Source organism: Panulirus ornatus, chromosome 18, assembly GCF_036320965.1.
Source record: "Panulirus ornatus isolate Po-2019 chromosome 18, ASM3632096v1, whole genome shotgun sequence".
Lineage (NCBI taxonomy): Eukaryota > Metazoa > Arthropoda > Malacostraca > Decapoda > Palinuridae > Panulirus > Panulirus ornatus.
The window spans coordinates 24,591,054-24,603,988 of NC_092241.1; the positions used below are offsets into that span (position 1 = coordinate 24,591,054).

At 46.6% G+C, this 12,935-nt stretch overlaps 1 protein-coding gene across 1 annotated transcript in view; it reads right to left on the reverse strand.

The window, feature by feature from the left end:
• Window positions 1–5,810: 5,810 nt before the first annotated feature.
• The window catches only part of LOC139754888 (uncharacterized), a 21,589-nt gene continuing 14,464 nt past the window's right edge, over window positions 5,811–12,935 (reverse strand). The window contains exon 5 of the mRNA XM_071672713.1: window positions 5,811–6,598. Within this exon, the coding sequence (XP_071528814.1) occupies window positions 6,077–6,598 (522 nt within the window). The 3' untranslated portion in view covers window positions 5,811–6,076. The remainder of the gene's footprint in view (window positions 6,599–12,935) is intronic.

The following is a 12,935-nucleotide window of genomic DNA, read 5'->3' on the forward strand; positions in this document are numbered from 1 at the left end:
TATATATATATATATATATATATATATATATATATATATATATATATATATATATATATATATATATATATATATAGTAGCAGAAAGAACATAGTAGAGCAGAAGGCATATTTCTAATCACCTCTCCCTCCGGCTCAACTGCCGGCAGGAAAAAAGATATGAAAAACTTATCATGGAATACAGCCATAAGATCCTGTCACTTTTAGTTTGCAGGAAAGCGTGGACTGGCAAAAAAATCACTGTTCATATTGATATCTGCTCTGCGGCTGGTTTCTACAAAAAGAATAATAAATGGGAAACAGAAGAAGGAGTCACGCGGGGAGTGCTCATCCTCCTCGAAGGCTCAGACTGGGATGTCTAAATGTGTGTGGATGTAACCAAGATGTGAAAAAAGGAGAGATAGGTAGTATGTTTGAGGAAAGGAACCTGGATGTTTTGGCTCTGAGTGAAACGAAGCTCAAGGGTAAAGGGGAAGAGTGGTTTGGGAATGTCTTGGGAGTAAAGTCAGGGGTTAGTGAGAGGACAAGAGCAAGGGAAGGAGTAGCAGTACTCCTGAAACAGGAGTTGTGGGAGTATGTGATAGAATGTAAGAAAGTAAATTCTCGATTAATATGGGTAAAACTAAAAGTTGATGGAGAGAGATGGGTGATTATTGGTGCATATGCACCTGGGCATGAGAAGAAAGATCGTGAGAGGCAAGTGTTTTGGGAGCAGCTGAATGAGTGTGTTAGTGGTTTTGATGCACGAGACCGGGTTATAGTGATGGGTGATTTGAATGCAAAGGTGAGTAATGTGGCAGTTGAGGGAATAATTGGTATACATGGGGTGTTCAGTGTTGTAAATGGAAATGGTGAAGAGCTTGTAGAATTATGTGCTGAAAAAGGACTGGTGATTGGGAATACCTGGTTTAAAACGCGAGATATACATAAGTATACGTATGTAAGTAGGAGAGATGGCCAGAGAGCGTTATTGGATTACGTGTTAATTGACAAGCGCGCGAAAGAGAGACTTTTGGATGTTAATGTGCTGAGAGGTGCAACTGGAGGGATGTCTGATCAATATCTTGTGGAGGCTAAGGTGAAGATTTGTATGGGTTTTCAGAAAAGAAGAGTGAATGTTGGGGTGAAGAGGGTGGTGAGAGTAAGTGAGCTTGGGAAGGAGACTTGTGTGAGGAAGTACCAGGAGAGACTGAGTACAGAATGGAAAAAGGTGAGAACAATGGAAGCAAGGGGAGTGGGGGAGGAATGGGATGTATTTAGGGAATCAGTGATGGATTGCGCAAAAGATGCTTGTGGCATGAGAAGCGTGGGAGGTGGGTTGATTAGAAAGGGTAGTGAGTGGTGGGATGAAGAAGTAAGATTATTAGTTAAAGAGAAGAGAGAGGCATTTGGCCGATTTTTGCAGGGAAAAAATGCAATTGAGTGGGAGATGTATAAAGGAAAGAGACAGGAAGTCAAGAGAAAGGTGCAAGAGGTGAAAAAGAGGGCAAATGAGAGTTGGGGTGAGAGAGTATCACTAAATTTTAGGGAGAATAAAAAGATGTTCTGGAAGGAGGTAAATAAAGTGCGTAAGACAAGGGAGCAAATGGGAACTTCAGTGAAGGGCGCAAATGGGGAGGTGATAACAAGTAGTGGTGATGTGAGAAGGAGATGGAGTGAGTATTTTGAAGGTTTGCTGAATGTGTTTGATGATAGAGTGGCAGATATAGGGTGTTTTGGTCGAGGTGGTGTGCAAAGTGAGAGGGTTAGGAAAAATGATTTGGTAAACAGAGAAGAGGTAGTAAAAGCTTTGCGGAAGATGAAAGCCGGCAAGGCAGCAGGTTTGGATGGTATTGCAGTGGAATTTATTAAAAAAGGGGGTGACTGTATTATAACTGGTTGGTAAGGTTATTTAATGTATGTATGACTCATGGTGAGGTGCCTGAGGATTGGCGGAATGCGTGCATAGTGCCATTGTACAAAGGCAAAGGGGATAAGAGTGAGTGCTCAAATTACAGAGGTATAAGTTTGTTGAGTATTCCTGGTAAATTATATGGGAGGGTATTGATTGAGAGGGTGAAGGCATGTACAGAGCATCAGATTGGGGAAGAGCAGTGTGGTTTCAGAAGCTGTAGAGGATGTGTGGATCAGGTGTTTGCTTTGAAGGATGTATGTGAGAAATACTTAAAAAAGCAAATGGATTTGTATGTAGCATTTATGGATCTGGAGAAGGCATATGATAGAGTTGATAGAGATGCTCTGTGGAAGGTATTAAGAATATATGGTGTGGGAGGCAAGTTGTTAGAAGCAGTGAAAAGTTTTTATCGAAGATGTAAGGCATGTATACGTGTAGGAAGAGAAGAAAGTGATTGGTTCTCAGTGAATGTAGGTTTGCGGCAGGGGTGTGTGATGTCTCCATGGTTGTTTAATTTGTTTATGGATGGGGTTGTTAGGGAGGTGAATGCAAGAGTTTTGGAAAGAGGGGCAAGTATGAAGTCTGTTGGGGATGAGAGAGCTTGGGAAGTGAGTCAGTTGTTGTTCGCTGATGATACAGCGCTGGTGGCTGATTCATGTGAGAAACTGCAGAAGCTGGTGACTGAGTTTGGTAAAGTGTGTGAAAGAAGAAAATTAAGAGTAAATGTGAATAAGAGGAAGGTAATTAGGTACAGTAGGGTTGAGGGTCAAGTCAATTGGGAGGTAAGTTTAAATGGAGAAAAACTGGAGGAAGTAAAGTGTTTTAGATATCTGGGAGTGGATCTGGCAGCGGATGGAACCATGGAAGCGGAAGTGGATCATAGGGTGGGGGAGGGGGCGAAAATCCTGGGAGCCTTGAAGAATGTGTGGAAGTCGAGAACATTATCTCGGAAAGCAAAAATGGGTATGTTTGAAGGATTAGTGGTTCCAACAATGTTGTATGGTTGCGAGGCGTGGGCTATGGATAGAGTTGTACGCAGGAGGATGGATGTGCTGGAAATGAGATGTTTGAGGACAATGTGTGTTGTGAGGTGGTTTGATCGAGTAAGTAACGTAAGGGTAAGAGAGATGTGTGGAAATAAAAAGAGCGTGGTTGAGAGAGCAGAAGAGGGTGTTTTGAAATGGTTTGGGCACATGGAGAGAATGAGTGAGGAAAGATTGACCAAGAGGATATATGTGTCGGAGGTGGAGGGAACGAGGAGAAGTGGGAGACCAAATTGGAGGTGGAAAGATGGAGTGAAAAAGATTTTGTGTGATCGGGGCCTGAACATGCAGGAGGGTGAAAGGAGGGCAAGGAATAGAGTGAATTGGAGCGATGTGGTATACCGGGGTTGACGTGCTGTCAGTGGATTGAATCAGGGCATGTGAAGCGTCTGGGGTAAACCATGGAAAGGTGTGTAGGTATGTATATTTGCGTGTGTGGACGTATGTATATACATGTGTATGGGGGTGGTTTGGGCCATTTCTTTCGTCTGTTTCCTTGCGCTACCTCGCAAACGCGGGAGACAGCGGCAAAAAAAAAAAAAAAAAAAAAAAAAATATATATATATATATATATATATATATATATATATATATATATATATATATATATATATATATATATATATATATATATATATATATATCATTATTATTATTACTGTTGATCATAGTTTCCAGCGTTACCAAGGTAGTGCCAGAAAACAAACGAAGACCTATCGACTTATTTAGACACATATATACATAGATGCTTATACACGTATATATACATACATACACATATCAACATATGCACATATACATACACATACACAGATATATACATATATGCACATATACATATTTATTCTTGCTTGCCTTCGTCCATTTCGGCGCCACCCCGCCCCACAGGAAACAGCATTACTCCCCCCTGCGTCAGAGAGGTAGCGTCAGGAAATAGACGAAGAAAAGCCACATCTACGCACATCCATTCTCTAGCTGTCATGTATAATGCACTGAAATCACAGCTTCCCTCTCCAAATCCAGGCCCCACACACCCCTTCATGACCCATCCCAGACGTTTCACGGGCCCTGGCTCAGTCCACTGATTGTATATGTATATGTATGTATATGTGTGTGTATGGGCGTTTATTTATTCATATGTGTTTATGAGTGGATAGGCAGCATACATTCCGCCAATGCTCAGGCGCTTCACCTTGAATCATTCATGCATCAAAAATCATAATTAGCCAATACTAGACGATATGGGGTACAGTCTCGCGAAAGAAGTTCTTGCTTCAAAGGAGTCTCTCCTGTCCTCGGTGCTGAATGCAGTGCAGCGCTACCGGACTCCTCTCGCAAGTGGTTACACAGCGAGTGAGAGGTCATCGTCGGTAGATTGCATCAAACATCTTCATCATCTGTATCTTGTGTGTGGTTGTCCAGGTGTTGTTGTCCCAGCCATCGTCGCGAAGTTAACATCCTTCTGCGACCATACTGTTAACCAACACATCCGCTCTGTGTGCCAACCTCACGAGACGTTGTGTGGCAAGAGCTCTGAAGCAGGAGTTGATCCAAGAGGTGAGGGAGTAGATACAGCAGGTCTAGTGAGGGAGGAGTTGATCCAAGAGGTGAGGGAGTAGATACAGCAGGTCTAGTGAGGGAGGAGTTGATCCAAGAGGTGAGGGAGTAGATACAGCAGGTCTAGTGAGGGAGGAGTTGATCCAGGAGGTGAGGGAGTAGATACAGCAGGTCTAGTGAGGGAGGAGTTGATCCAAGAGGTGAGGGAGTAGATACAGCAGGTCTAGTGAGGGAGGAGTTGATCCAAGAGGTGAGGGAGTAGATACAGCAGGTCTAGTGAGGGAGGAGTTGATCCAGGAGGTGAGGGAGTTGATACAGCAGGTCTAGTGAGGGAGGAGTTGATCCAGGAGGTGAGGGAGTTGATACAGCAGGTCTAGTGAGGGAAGAGTTGATCCAGGAGGTGAGAGAGTTGATACAGCAGGTCTATTGAGGGAGGAGTTGATCCAAGAGGTGAGGGAGTTGATACAGCAGGTCTAGTGAGGGAGGAGTTGATCCAGGAGGTGAGGGAGTTGATACAGCAGGTCTAGTGAGGGAGGAGTTGATCCAAGAGGTGAGGGAGTTGATACAGCAGGTCTAGTGAGGGAGGAGTTGATCCGGGAGGTGAGAGAGTTGATACAGCAGGTCTAGTGAGGGAGGAGTTGATCCAGGAGGTGAGGTAGTTGATACAGCAGGTCTAGTGAGAGAGGAGTTGATCCAGGAGGTGAGGGAGTTGATACAGCAGGTCTAGTGAGGGAGGAGTTGATCCAAGAGGTGAGGGAGTAGATACAGCAGGTCTAGTGAGGGAGGAGTTGATCCAGGAGGTGAGGGAGTTGATACAGCAGGTCTAGTGAGGGAGGAGTTGATCCAGGAGGTGAGAGAGTTGATACAGCAGGTCTATTGAGGGAGGAGTTGATCCAAGAGGTGAGGGAGTAGATACAGCAGGTCTAGTGAGGGAGGAGTTGATCCAAGAGGTGAGGGAGTAGATACAGCAGGTCTAGTAAGGGAGGAGTTGATCCAGGAAGTGAGGGAGTTGATACAGCAGGTCTAGTGAGGGAGGAGTTGATCCAGGAGGTGAGGGAGTAGATACAGCAGGTCTAGTGAGGGAGGAGTTGATCCAGGAGGTGAGGGAGTTGATACAGCAGGTCTAGTGAGGAAGGAGTTGTGGCACAGGTTGTGAGGAGGTTCACTGAACCCCCGGGGGACATGGTATGTGGGGACTGGTGGAAAATTACAAGGACACGTGTTTGTGGATCAGCAGATGATCAACAAGTGCGTTGGTGCTGAGCCAGACAGGCAGCGCAGAACTAGTAAGGTGTGGTGTTGTGCCGTACTGGCTGGTCGATTTTCTGTTGCTGCTTTTATTGCTTTTAAAGGAATTACAGAAACTCAGGTGGATTTTCATCCTTAAATGCTGGAACTACAAAATATTTTGATATAAATTGCAGGTCAGGTTTGGCGGGTCACATGACCCCGGGGGACATGGCTGCTGCTGGTCAGGTGAGGAGGGTCACATGACCCCGGGGGACATGGCTGCTGCAGGTCAGGTTTGGCGGGTCACATGACCCCGGGGGACATGGCTGCAGCAGGTCAGGTGTGGTTGGGGGTCAGTCATTCCAGGCGGTCCAGTAGCCCGTGTATCCAGTGTAGGGCTGGCTGACCCGGCACGGGGAGTGGCAGGAGGTCAGGTCATCGTAAGGCGTGTGCGGGCCCCAACCCCCCTCCCCCTCCCACGTGTAGGAGCTGGGGTAGTGTGGTGGCTGGGCACACTGTGGGCTACCGCCTCCCTCACACAGGCTGGGGTTCACTGGACACACGTAAGGGTAGGCGTAAGACTTGTCGATCTGGTCTCCTGAGCCGAACTCCTGAAGGAAGATTCCTGAAGCTGTGCTGGACGACACGAACTCCACTCCTCCTTGACCCTGTGCTTTGTGGTGTGTGAGAGTGGCGTGGTTGTGGTGGAGGGTCGGCGCGGCGTAGGGAGGAGGCTGGCGATGGGCGTGAGTGGTCGATGACGGCGAACTCAGTTTGGTGCGGAGCTGCCGCCCTGCTACCTGCTGCTCGGACAACAGCGTCACGGCGTCCGTCGCTCCCACACCCGCGTACAGCCGGGCTCGCATGGGCCACTTCTGAAAGATGTAATCATTTCTCCTCAAAATTCATCAAAGCGTTTATTGGAAATCATTAGGGAGCCGTGTCCGTGCCACACCATGAGCTATGCAATAGACTTACCGTGATTTTGGCTTTGGAGATGTTTGAGATCAAACCTGCCTACAACTAGGAGGTGATGAGGGCGGCCCGCCGGTGGTGAGGGAGCTAAGCACTGAACCTCGAGGGTTGGCCTTGTTATCCCATCCGGCCACCAAGAGAGCCAGCCTCCCTCTGGCATGTGAGAGCACCACTACGTCAGCACTACCCAAACAAGTCCAGTGCAGCTCACCTCGCCAGACCTGAGACTTGTGTATGACAGTAATTTCATGTGTCTAGATGCCACCCAGAACGAGAAGTACCAAGGAAATTGTGTCTCAGCCATGTTCAGCTGATGAATGTGACGTGGGATTCTTCTTCATCCTATTTCACAGAATCTTTTATCTAAATCTTTATCTGTCCATTGAATATTTGATTATCAATATATACTTGAAAGAGGCATCATAACAGCCAATCCTCGAATTTCCGATCTCCACAGAGATGCTGCGGGAAGCAGCGGCCAAACGCGTGCCTCAGGGCCAAACCCTTTGGGTGGGGACACATGCAGGCGGTCCACGAGAACAATGACCAAAATAATACTTACAGAAGAGAGAGTGAGCAGCAACATGGCGTCGTGCGGAAAGGGAAGGTTGAAGACAAGTGATGCCGGGAGAAGTAATGAGCTGGAAGATTTTTTATTCCACTCTGGCTACTAGGGAGGTGGAGGGTGAGCCACCCCAGATGTGTGAGCAGTTTATACAGCACTAACAGCTTTTGAGGAGCAGACTGTGATGCAGTTTATGTGGAGTTTCCAGGAGAGAGTGGAGCATATGATTTTGCCCAACATGTTTATGTTAATACAGAGCTGAATTAGGGTGTCTTTGAATTGAACAAAGTGGAACCAAATGAAACTTACAGAAAGATATAAGGAGAAATTAAGTTTGAGCATTATTGAAAACTACACCTTACTGCTTCCCCGCTACGGAACGCTGAGATAGGAAATATGATCAGGACGAGAGAAAAAAAAAAAAGGTTTTTAAGGGATAAGGGGAACAAGAGTGAGATGGAGTGTGTAAAGTGGAATCATTAGCAAGAGCGAATAGGGCCAGAAGTAGAGACCATTTACTTTGAGAAACAAGAGTATAGGCAACAGGACAGACCCTTGAGGACCACCACCATGGAGAGGATAAGGAGAGGTAAGTGGCTTCATCGACCACGACGACAGTGGAACAGCCAGAGAGGAAACTATACACTAGAGATCAGAGAGATGTAGAGGTACCAAAGGAAGGAATTTTAGATAGGAAAGACTTATGCCACACCCTGTCAAATGTTATGAAGATGAAGAGATGGACGACAAAAGTTTACCAGAAACTCTGAGAGAAGAGGACCAGAGGTGAGCTACACAGGAGAGATCACCAGTACACCTAGCACTGCGGACTCCATACTGGTGATCACCAGTACACCTAGCACTGCGGAGTCCATACTGGTGATCACCAGTACACCTAGCACTGCGGAGTCTATACTGGTGATCACCAGTACTCCTAGCACTGCGGAGTCCATACTGGTGATCACCAGTACACCTAGCACTGCGGAGTCTATACTGGTGATCACCAGTACACCTAGCACTGCGGAGTCCATACTGGTGATCACCAGTACTCCTAGCACTGCGGAGTCTATACTGGTGATCACCAGTACTCCTAGCACTGCGGAGTCCATACTGGTGATCACCAGTACTCCTAGCACTGCGGAGTCCATACTGGTGATCACCAGTACACCTAGCACTGCGGAGTCTATACTGGTGATCACCAGTACACCTAGCACTGCGGAGTCCATACTGGTGATCACCAGTACACCTAGCACTGCGGAGTCTATACTGGTGATCACCAGTACACCTAGCACTGCGGAGTCTATACTGGTGATCACCAGTACACCTAGCACTGCGGAGTCCATACTGGTGATCACCAGTACTCCTAGCACTGCGGAGTCTATACTGGTGATCACCAGTACTCCTAGCACTGCGGAGTCCATACTGGTGATCACCAGTACTCCTAGCACTGCGGAGTCCATACTGGTGATCACCAGTACTCCTAGCACTGCGGAGTCCATACTGGTGATCACCAGTACTCCTAGCACTGCGGAGTCTATACTGGTGATCACCAGTACACCTAGCACTGCGGAGTCCATACTGGTGATCACCAGTACACCTAGCACTGCGGAGTCTATACTGGTGATCACCAGTACACCTAGCACTGCGGAGTCCATACTGGTGATCACCAGTACACCTAGCACTGCGGAGTCTATACTGGTGATCACCAGTACTCCTAGCACTGCGGAGTCCATACTGGTGATCACCAGTACACCTAGCACTGCGGAGTCTATACTGGTGATCACCAGTACACCTAGCACTGCGGAGTCTATACTGGTGATCACCAGTACACCTAGCACTGCGGAGTCCATACTGGTGATCACCAGTACACCTAGCACTGCGGAGTCCATACTGGTGATCACCAGTACACCTAGCACTGCGGAGTCCATACTGGTGATCACCAGTACACCTAGCACTGCGGAGTCTATACTGGTGATCACCAGTACACCTAGCACTGCGGAGTCCATACTGGTGATCACCAGTACTCCTAGCACTGCGGAGTCTATACTGGTGATCACCAGTACTCCTAGCACTGCGGAGTCCATACTGGTGATCACCAGTACTCCTAGCACTGCGGAGTCCATACTGGTGATCACCAGTACTCCTAGCACTGCGGAGTCTATACTGGTGATCACCAGTACTCCTAGCACTGCGGAGTCCATACTGGTGATCACCAGTACTCCTAGCACTGCGGAGTCCATACTGGTGATCACCAGTACACCTAGCACTGCGGAGTCCATACTGGTGATCACCAGTACACCTAGCACTGCGGAGTCCATACTGGTGATCACCAGTACTCCTAGCACTGCGGAGTCTATACTGGTGATCACCAGTACTCCTAGCACTGCGGAGTCCATACTGGTGATCACCAGTACTCCTAGCACTGCGGAGTCCATACTGGTGATCACCAGTACACCTAGCACTGCGGAGTCCATACTGGTGATCACCAGTACACCTAGCACTGCGGAGTCCATACTGGTGATCACCAGTACACCTAGCACTGCGGAGTCCATACTGGTGATCACCAGTACACCTAGCACTGCGGAGTCCATACTGGTGATCACCAGTACTCCTAGCACTGCGGAGTCTATACTGGTGATCACCAGTACTCCTAGCACTGCGGAGTCCATACTGGTGATCACCAGTACTCCTAGCACTGCGGAGTCTATACTGGTGATCTGAAAGAAAAGAATGGGATTGTAAGTGCGGAGTCCATACTGGTGATCACCAGTACACCTAGCACTGCGGAGTCTATACTGGTGATCTGAAAGAAGAGAATGGGATTGTAAGTGTTTGAAAAAAGTGGGAGTTTCAAGGAATCTGGAAATAGCAGTAGAGCAAGGGAGCGGCCTCCTTTCTTATGGATGGGCCACACTAATGCGTGCTTGCAAGCGGAGAAAAAGTTTTGTTTATAAATACAAGCGAAACAGGCAAGCAAGCTCAGAGGTACACTAACATTAAGCAAGAAGAGGTGTGCCATCTGAACCGCGCACCTTGTCCACACGGAGTTGGAAGAGTACCTGGAAGACCCTGGGTCATGAGAATATAGATGACACAGGGTTAGTGCGAGATGGGGCGGAAGATTAGAAGCTGAATCATCCAGAAGGAAGACAGTACCAGCATGAACAGTTTTATCAGTTGCAGAGTTACATAGCTATAGAATGATCAGGCTGGAAAACAGGTGGAAAGGACGCATTACAGAAGTTCCTGGAGATGATTTTGGTTTTGGACCAAAAATGTTTGTTAGTAGAAGTCAAGTCAGACCACATTCTTTTAATGAAAATGTTCCAGACTTTACAAAGAAGAGCACAACACCAGGCCTCCCGACTAAGGAGAAACAATAAAAAAGAAACGCAAGGATGACCTTCAAAATCTCCCAAAGTGCTAAGGTTGGGATTTCGAAGGTGGATGGAGGATGCATGTGCTCAGTTACAATTAACAGAAATAGAATTGTGGTTAGAGGGCCCTATGGGGGGGAAGAAATGGTGTAGGAATATTAGGAGGGTCCAGAGCAACTCTTAAAGGGTGTTCAATTAATCAATTGTTCCAGATTGTTATGAAGGGAAAAAGAAGTCTTCGGCTTCACCAGGATCGTCCCGATCTTAGCTTAATCAACCATTGTGGTGTATGTTGAAATCTCTACACAGAGGATCTCAGCAAAGCATCGTGGCAAGAAGTTAAATAGTCGAACAGTTGTACGTCGATGGAGGAACTGGAAAGATCTGTGAGACGAGTAACAGGCGTTTTTGTATTACAGTCGGTACAATTTTCACTGCGGAGACGATGTTGGAGAATATAGCTGGAGATATAATGGTCCAGAGGAGAAGCGACCTCAGACAGTTGCATTTCAGAGAGATTAAAGGAGGTAAACAGGTGGTGCTCAGCAAGGGGGTTAGAATTAAGACCGCCAATGTTGCAGGAATAGATAGAAACAGATTATGTTTGGGATCTGCTGCTGTGGAGAGGGAGTAGATCGCAGTCGCATGTTGACGATTAAGTGGTCTTGGGATCCGCTCATCCTCTCTCGATAGGCAACGCCGCCACGAGTCGACGCCGGAGGATTACATACATGATGGTCTTGCTGCCACAAATGTTGAAATGTAGATGGGTAAGAAAAATAGAAACAGAAATAAAGTTATATGTTTGCATGAGTTTGTATGAGGAAAAGAGGATGTGGGACACACTGAATGCCGGCAACCCACATGTGTTTGACGCAGGGGAAAGGGTACGTAGCAAAGGCCGCAGTGCTGGCTGCCATTCCTACCGAAACCCAGACGATAAAATCGCCCTGGTTGGTGACTGCTTGCCACCCACTACTACTTCCACTACTACTATTACAGAGTAACAGCAGCAGGTGAAGATGCATTTTTCTAGGGTAAAGTGACTTTATCACGCCTGTAGTGATGATGCATCTGGTGGTGTCTTTCTTCATATGATGTTACGTAAATGAAAGTGTGGAGACACTGCATTCGCTTCCAGTTGCAGACTTTCAATCTGCTAATTCATCTGTCGATATTCAGTGAATTTTTTGTATCTTCCATTTAGTATTTTCTTCTATGAAGGTAATGGAAAAATTCAAATATAGTTTCTAACATAACTGTTGATTTTTTTTTTGCTTGACTACATGAGTCCAGATAATGAGGATAGGTAGAGAATTTGTTTTTCTTTTCTGCTTTTCGTTCAGAACAGTTGGGTAACAGAAAACAAGACTAGCAATTACTGGACGCTGCACAACCGCTCTCTGCTGCTAAGGTCTGGCAACGTAACGGGTGTAATTCACAGAACTGACAATACCGAAGCTAGACCTCCAGCCGAACACGATCGTAGACAGAAGGTTGGAGCACACCCAGTGAGCAGCAACTTCTTTTCCTTTATATCAAAGGGAATCGCTAGTGACTCGTTGTATTAAGTCTTCAGTTGGTGCCATGATTTACATTAATATTTACATATCTGTTGCTTCTGGAATGTGACAGTTGTCGGCGACGAATGTTCTGTTACCTGGCGGAGTTATGGGAATGTGTCCCTCCCTTTTTAGAGGCTTCGCGATTTCCTACTTTCAGCTTCCCTCACATTCTACTCTAAAAGGAAAATGATACAAAGTTCGTGTATCTTACATTGAGTTGACATGTAAAATGCTGCATTCGCTCGACTTCGTTTTTTTCCAGTCAAAAAAGTCCCATAATGGCTCACCAGATCCAGGCTAGTGAGCCAGGATACCAGGCAGTGGCCACACAGCGGCGCCAGTATAATGGTTGCGTCTGTTACTCACAAAGTTCACCAGTGTTGGACCTGAGGATGGGACTCTGGTAGTGAACTTCAGCTGTAGCCTCTTGAATATCTTCAGCAGGTTTGATGCCTGTACCTTCATCCTCCATACTGATTGTTGTGATGTTTCGCTAGTAAACGTGAGCTGGTAAATTTCTTGTTTGAACCGTTTTTCGTATATAAAAGTGGCAGTCTTTCCCTCTTGAGCGAGGTGCTATCAGTAGTTGAACCTTTGAGGAAACCCCCAGAAAGATATGATATAAGAGGGGAGGATTTCCAACGCTTCCTAACCTCTCTGCTCTCGCTTAGTTGCCTTCAGCGTTGTACAGGAGTGCAGGGGTAATATTCTTTCTCATAACATCCACGAT